We start from the raw sequence: 8153 nt of genomic DNA on the forward strand, positions 1-8153 counted from the left end.
ATAGCACTAGATGTGACCTGAAGACACTGATTGCCCATGTCATTTATAAAAAGTTGCTGTTTTAATTTGAAGGTTATTTTAATGGAGTATATTTTATTAACTTGATTAAGAGCCAAGATAAATCATTTGCTGATAATGACAGAGAAACTTTAGACATTCCCTTTGTCTTGCTAACTGTTGTTTTCCTGTGGGAACTTACTTCTATCTTCATAATGAAGATCTATTTTGATTAAATAGCATCCTCTTGTGAGGGTTTCTTTTATTTCACTTGGTAATAATGCTTCTGGGATCACATCAGCCGGGCTCTAGTTAATTTTTGTACATGTTTGTATAATTCTGCTTTAATTTCTCTGTTTCTTCTGTTCAGCTTTGCTATATAGATTCTTTGGCAGCGGATCAGTTCTCTTTTACTGTTAATTGAATTCATTTATCATCCTATGAAGAGAAGCTTCCAGAAAACATGCCTGTTTTGCTTTACATGTAAGTAGCATATTATTTCAACTCTTTAAGATTACAAGAAATCCTCATGTAGTTTTTCAAGACATTATATGTTACTTGTAATCCATGATCTGTTTTTATCTTTTGCTATTGCTATGATTTGTAAATTCTTAGACAGGCTTAATCTTGTAAATCCTGGATGAGTTTAGTTTTTTAGCCCTGCACAAGTCATTGTGCACCTGGAAGATTCCAAAAAACCTGTAAGTGTTTTTAAGTACATATTAAAGGCACGAATATAGGATTTGTGCATTTTATAGCATGGAGCAGCATACTGCAGCCTGTATTTGCAGTACTTGTAAAAAGTTTGGAAAAGCTTATGTTTGGAAATGGAGGTGAGGATATTAGTGGGATCCTTGATGATCCTGAAGTACAGGACAAGGCATATTGAATTGGTAATGTAGCTAATGCCACATGTCCCGTCACCAACAGTAAAGGTCACCATCTCTATCTGTTTTTTCAGCACCAACTGAAAAAGCAGATAGAGATCTACGGAAAACAGGAAACTCATCAAGTGTGATACTGGGCTCATTATGTTAACAAACAAAGCTTCCTACTGTCTCAGACTGCATGCACTTCCAAACCAAACATGAGACTTGAGTATGTGGTTGTATGTGCAGTTCAACTAATATAATTGAAAAATGTATCTGGTCTTTTCTTCTGGATGTTTTCAGAAGTACGCTTGAGAGTCCTTTCAGTTGTGGTAATACATATCACAAGTCACAGTTCATTTTAATCTAACATCGTTGGGGGCAGATTAGGTTGCTAGTAGAGGACATCAGTCAGTTTAGGAAGAAGACTGAGCTGTGGTTCACACTTACCAAAACAAAACATAATAAATAATGTCTTGTTACATCCTGTAAGTTGTGGAGTTTTGGGGCTCAAAAGACAACATTGCATTGGTTTACAATAGCGGTTCCCAAACTCTGACAGATTGTGTACCACCAGTTTAAAAAGATACAACCGTAAGTACTACCAGCAAATTTTTCAGTTCAACCTTTTGTTGCAAATTTTTGTCATATAAAGAAATTATAACGAATCTGTCAACGCATACCACTGACAGGTTGTCTGAGTACTGGTGGTGATATGCGTACCACAGATTGGAAACCGCTGGTTTACATAATTTCACATTTAAAAGGTTCACATTTAGTTCACTTGAGGAAAATTATCTTTATAACTCTACAAGTTGAAAAGTTCCATCAAGTGTCTTGATGGGTTCCTTCTACAAAAACACTTGAGCTTCTTGCTTTACTTACTAGTTTTTCCCAGTGAACAGTTGTGTAGATTGTTAATAATTTGTATATTCACTTCAGTCTACATTTTCCCTGGTGCTGTCTGCTTTAAGACTGTCTTTAACTCCCTCCACTCTATGAATGTGTACTCTGTGTGCCTACAAAGAGTTTTCTTTCATTCTGAAAAATGTCATGAGTTAGATCACAAGAGCCTTCACAGTAGATTTGTTCTGTCCAGCTGATCTTCAAAGTGAGTGTTTTTCAAAGTGAAAAACTAGAATGTATGCTCCAGGAGAAGTTCAGGCAGTGTAGGCTGTTTTGGGAATATTTATAATGCTTAAAAGGGAGGCTTGAACCAAAGGGAATGGCACTTGGGGGGGAAAGATAAGAAAATCTGACCATTCCTCTTCCTTGTAGTTCTTGATGGTCATGTTTTCCATTTCTTTCTTTCCTCACATTTCCTCTAGCCATTTGTCATCTCTAAGAATCCTTCAGATGTCTCTCTTTGATTTCTCCCTCACTTTTTCTTCCACATTCATTTTTTTCTCTCTCATTTTCAGCCCTTTCCCCATCCCCAGCCTTTGAAAACAGCCTTTGAGAGCAGGGAGGCTGATCAGAGGCATAAATCAGACTAGGAATTGTGGTTTCTGCCTGCTTAGGGCTGCAGAGTATGTGAATTCTATCAGAGGCATAATGAGCATGGTTTACGCCCTGGGTAAACCATCCAGGAGAGCACATGGGAGTGGGGGACAGTGTGACCCAGGCTGTTGCTCTTACAGCAGCAGCATGGTGTCCACACACCCAGCTGCTGCTGCAAGAACGATGTTGTGCGTGGGGCTGCTTCTCCTACTGAGGCACAGACTCCAAAGGGGTGAGGGTGATACTGGCACCCCTAGTAATCTGTCACTCAGGGCTGGTGCCCCACTTGCTGTGCTGTACCTAGACTCCTGGCAGCCCCGGGCTGACTTTTAGTATCAGGCCCCTCTTTGCCAGAAATAAGGGATTTTTTTGTTGCAAAAGTCTTTGATTTTCAGGCCCCCTTTCTTTCCAGGCCCCCAGGCAGCCTCCCAGCTTGGCCATGCTTATGTCCAGCCCTGCCTACTTGCCCATCCTAAGTTGTGTTGTTGAATTCTATCAGTTCACTATTGACAGCACTACGGTGAGACACTTTGATTGAGGATGGAAGTATGTAACAGACCTAAGTTTCTTAAGGACTAATCCAAGTTACTGTCAGTCTCAGATTTTTGGGCTGGCCAGCATGACAAGAAATACATGGATAAAACACTACTTTTGGTACAATTGAAAGGGATGTTCCCTGCAACTGTCCTTTTTTTCACTCAACTTACAAGGGCAGGTGTGCACTTTAGACTATATTTCATCAAATTTAAACTTATGCTTGACATCAAAGCAGAGAAAATGTTAGTATTGCTAGTCAGCTGTACAGTTTTTCTAAGGACTCTGAATTTTGTCAGAAGATAATGAGAAGTCCTGCCCTGTCAAATCACATGACTGCATTCTTAATGCCCTTTATTTTTCATTTTAATGCAAGCTTGTCCTGTGAAAGCATTATGTCTGCAGCTTAATATGTAGCTCAGGTATTTTACAGAGAATACAAGGAAAGTTCTTTGTCTTAAAGAGCTTGCAAAAAGAACAGTCAGAAGTTTGTAATATGTGAGTTGCTATTCTGGAACCTATTATAACTTTGTAAAATAAACCTGGTTCTCTAAATGAAGTGTTTACTTGCTATAGTCAGGACTAGTAGGACTAAATGCATATTAGACCACACCATTTTGAAGTTCACTAATCTCATTCCGTCTCCCTGTTAACTTCCCAGGATTTGATTTTCCACCTTCCAATTACATTTATTCAACTCTTTACAGTAATAACTGCAAAAAAATCCAGTACTTCAAAAGCATGAAAATTGTGGCAGCTGCCTGGAAAATCCATTCTGAATTCCATTTTAGATTACATTTTTTTTTCCCTGGTCAGAAAAAGTTCATTGAAACAATATACACACATTAGCTGTATAATTTTATTTTTCTAATATAATGAAGGCCTGTGAAAAGTTTAATAAAAGGAGTTGCCAATTACTGTATTTGCTGTACATTTTAGTATGAGTGTTGATTTTAATACAATAAAATATCTCAGTGCACAGGTTGTCTACAAGTGTTCTTGATATATACTTCCAATGTATGTCAAAAGTAGTAAGACATGCATTGACAGAAAAACTGGTTTCTGACCATGTACATAGGTATATGTGAGAGAGCCCAGTTCAGAGTTTCTTTCTTCATCCTGAAGATGAATTACAATAGCAAACCAAAATAAGGATATCAGAACTTTGTGAAATATGATAAATCCCAAAAGCTGAACTATACAAGATCAGTGGCAATTTTATTTAATGAGGGAGAATACCTTTCATCTATATCTCATAAGATAACAGCAACAATCTCTCTCAAATATGGGCCTTGCTTTAACTGTCCACACAATTGTAACCTCTAAAGCAGTTTATTTTGGCATTCTCTATATGACTCTACCCTTGAACACTGTCTGTACCCTTAATGTCAACAGACCTCAGATTCATTATGCTATTAGTGCACCAATTTTCCAAAGAAGATATTAAGTTCCTGTTTCCTTCTTGGTGAACTTCAAGTTGTTGATGTATAAAGTCCTTTGAGGCTTGTGTCCTATCAGCACAGGGGTGGGCAGTTATTTTGGCTGGAGGTCCACTTAACGAGTTTTGGTGAGCTGTTGAGGGCCACAAGTGTAGCCCTGGCCCTTGACAGGTGCCCTGCCTCCTGGTCACCATCTTGGGCCTGGAAGTCCCACCCCCTAACCCCCAACCTTTGCCACTGGAAGTCTGTCCCCTTGCTGCAGAAGTACACCTTTTGGAAAGGGGGGTTGCCATCTTGGAACCATTAAAAAACAAATTATATACAAAAAAATCAAACATCCCCAATAACATTTTAATTTTATTTTAAAAAGATATTTTTGCCTTGTCTCTGTGTGTGTGTGTGTGTGTGTGTGTGTGTGTGTGTGTGTGTGATGTATATAAAGGTGATTGCATAATAGCTCAAAATGAAGTCTTACTCTTGTATATTGTGAGGGTAGTAGGGGGGTATGGGTGGGTGTGTATGAGGTTTGGGGGGGGCGGTGGGTGTGTGTGGATATAGGATATGGAGGAGGGTGTGGGTTATGTATAGATGTCAGTGGTTGGGTATGGGGGCTTGTGGAGAGCTGTGTATGTGTGTGGATATAGGATGTAGAGGAGAGTATAGGGGTATGTATGGATGTGAGTAGGTGGGTATGGGGTTTGTGGGGGAATGTGAATGTGTGTGGGGTTTGTGGGGTGTGGGGGAAGACAGGGGCTGGGGAGGGGGCGGGGCGTGTAGGGAGGGTGCATGTGAGTGCTTATGTGGTGGGGTGCACGTAGCAATGCGTGCAGTGGTGAGTGGGGCTTGCTCCAGAGGCTCATGGGTGTGTGGGAGGGGTGCATGTGGGGAGGGCTATGGGTACGTGCGCGGGTTGTGATTGTGCGTGGGGGAGGATGTGGTTATAGGGTTTGCAGGGGGAGGTTTGTGGGTATGCTGGCATGTGCATGGGAGCCCCCCACGCACATCCCTCTGAGCTGGTCAGCATCCACCCCCGTCCCACAACAGCCCAGAGCCCGCACAGCCTGTGGCACCTCCTCATCACCGCCAACAGCACTCGGCCCCAGTGTGCCCTGTGCCTGCTCTGCACCACCTGGCTGTGGTGCATCTTTCTGCCTCCTGGACATGCAGCAGGGCTAGGGTGGCTCCACAGCTGTACTGCCTTTCTAGGCAGCCCAGGCAGCAGCAACTCCTTCCAGCTACTACCACCCCTGGCCCCAGCCCCACGGTACTGGTGGGGACCTGTGCACAGCCCCAGCCCACCCTGCGCCTGCTGCGGACTCGTCTGCTTATGCTGAACAGCTGCAGCAGCGCTGGCAGGGCAGAAGTGTGCTTGGCATGGGGAAAAACCGGCTCCTCCCCCTCGCTGCTGCCCAGTGCTTCCTGCAGCAGCCATGTGGAGCCCATGCTGGGATGCCCAAGGCTGGGCAGTAGTGAAGGGAAGGGGCTGCTTTTCCCCCGTGCCGAGCACACTTCTTCCCTACTGGCAGTGCTACTGCTGCAGCTGTTCAGCATGAGCATGCGAGTCCACAGCAGGCATGGGGTGGGTCTGTGCATGGGTCCCCACCAGTTCTGTGGGGCTGGGGTCAGGGATGGTGGTAGCCAGAAGGAGCCCCTGTCATCTGGACTGCCTAGAAAGGCAGTCCAACTTCAGAGCTGCCCCGGCCCTGCTGCATGCCCAGGGAGTGGCAGGATGCATCACAGTGGGACAGTGCCTGGGCCAGATGGGACCAAGGGACCTGCTGCAGGCCAGACAAAGCCCTTTCATGGGCCATATCCAGCCCACGGTCTGTATTTTGCTCACGCCTGTATCAGCAAGTTCCCATTTCTCTTTATGTGCCATTATAGCAGTTGACTGTTGCTAAGAATATCTAGATTTGACACACCACAGGACTGTTGGCCTGGCATGCTTAATGCAGACCTCTCAGGTTCAGAATTTATTATTCCCCAATAATCCATAGAAGTATTAATGTTAGGGACACAGTGCAAAGTCCATTGTTTCAAAACTTTGAGGTTGCAGTGATTAAGCTATGCATTCAATTTATTTTTAGTGGTTGAGAGTCTCTTTGTATTTACTTTTGTAATCATGGAACAAAAGACAGCTTTTGCAGGTCATTTTTACCCAAGTAGGAATAAAATAAAACATGAAGTACAAAGAGCTTATGAAAGATTCCAAAAGATGTGTGAATAGATACAATAATCGTAATAACTGTATACAAAAGTTGTAACTAACTGTTACTTTACTTTCAGGTTTAAAAAATGTCTGATAGGAAAACTGTTATACACAGGGTCCATGCTATTGAGAAGCTACTCTCTGAGAACAATTTTCAGGATATTGATAATCACCTCATAGAGCTTGAAGCTCTTGATATGACTACAGAATACCTTCAAGAGACTGATGTTGCCAAAGCTGTGTACAGAGTACTCAAGAATTGCCCTGCAATAGGATTGAAAAGGAAAGCAAAGAACTTACTATCAAAGTGGAAAACAGTTTACACAAGTAGGTGCCTTCAGTCCATACAAAGTAAAAAGTCAGTTTGGGGGAATGTGAAAGAGGACAGTAAACACTTCAGTGTAAGTGTAGGGCCTTCAGAAGAACTGACTGAAAACCCATTAAACCCTGCTGATTCTAAGAGTTTTCTACTGTCACAAAACCTTCCAATATATAATGAACCAAAAAGCCGTACAGATCAGCTGCAGCTTTTAGAAGAACAGTGCTCTAGTAATGAAGATGCTACACCTGTTGTTAACACCACAAGCTCACCACAAGATCATGTGGAGGTCATGAGGTCTAAATGCACAGAACTTCTTTATAAAGCCATGACTGATTCTGTCCTAAGCAAAGAAGAAACCAATAAGTTGCAAAAATTAGCCAAAGAAATTGAAGAGCATATTTTTGCTCTGCATGCTAAAAATGACAAAAAGTACAAAAATTATATCAGAAGCAAAGTCTCTAACTTGAGGAATCCTAAAAGTTCCCATTTAAAACATAACCTGTTTTCAGGGATTTTGAATCCAAAAGTTTTTGCTGAGATGACAGTGATGGAAATGGCCAGTGATGAACTGAAGCAGCTTAGGGCTTCATACACAGAATCGTCTGTTCAGGAACATCAGCTTCCCCAAGTTATTAGTGGCACACAGACAAACAAAATCAAATGTAGGCGCTGTGAAAAATTTGACTGTACTGTCACTATGATTGCTAGGGGAACTCTCTTTCTTCCTAGTTGGGTGCGAAATGCAAATCCAGATGAACAAATGATGACTTATGTTGTTTGCAATGAATGTGGAGAACAATGGTACCACAGCAAATGGGTTTGTTTGTAATTATCTTTAAGGAATGACTTAGGAGTGAAAATGTAAAAATGTATTAAATTACTGAGACTAAAACAATGTATTTTTGGAATTATGTACATTCATATTAAAATGTTAATAAAGTAGTGCCAGTAAATGAAAGTACAGTAAGCTGGATACATAACTGGTTGGATTATTGCCTTCAATAGGTGATGTCTAATTGGGAGGAGGTATCTAATGGAGTTCCTCAAAGGTCTTTCTGGGCTCTGATATTGTTTAGTATCTTCGTTAATTATTTTGAATATAGGATTGAGTGCGCACACACAAAATTTGCAGATGAAACCAAGTTGGGTGGAATTCCAGGCATTATGGAAGGTACGACTAGGATTCAGAATGACTTGAATAAACTGAAGAAGTGATACAAAATCAACTGAATGAAATTCAATAGGACAAGTGCGGAGTCCTGCACTTGAGACTGAACAATTGA

General features: G+C 41.7%; 1 protein-coding gene across 1 annotated transcript; it reads left to right on the forward strand.

Annotated features, from left to right (window-relative positions):
• The first annotated feature begins 297 nt into the window (after window positions 1-297).
• Window positions 298-7754, forward strand: TCEANC (transcription elongation factor A N-terminal and central domain containing). Its single transcript, XM_019525496.1, has 2 exons — window positions 298-480; window positions 6626-7754. The coding sequence occupies exon 2, from the start codon at window positions 6635-6637 to the stop codon at window positions 7697-7699; it is 1065 nt and encodes a 354-aa protein (XP_019381041.1). The 5' UTR covers window positions 298-480; window positions 6626-6634; the 3' UTR covers window positions 7700-7754.
• The last annotated feature ends 399 nt before the right edge of the window (window positions 7755-8153 follow it).

The sequence above is a fragment of the Gavialis gangeticus genome, unplaced genomic scaffold, assembly GCF_001723915.1.
Source record: "Gavialis gangeticus isolate Ggan-Ray unplaced genomic scaffold, GavGan_comp1, whole genome shotgun sequence".
Lineage (NCBI taxonomy): Eukaryota > Metazoa > Chordata > Crocodylia > Gavialidae > Gavialis > Gavialis gangeticus.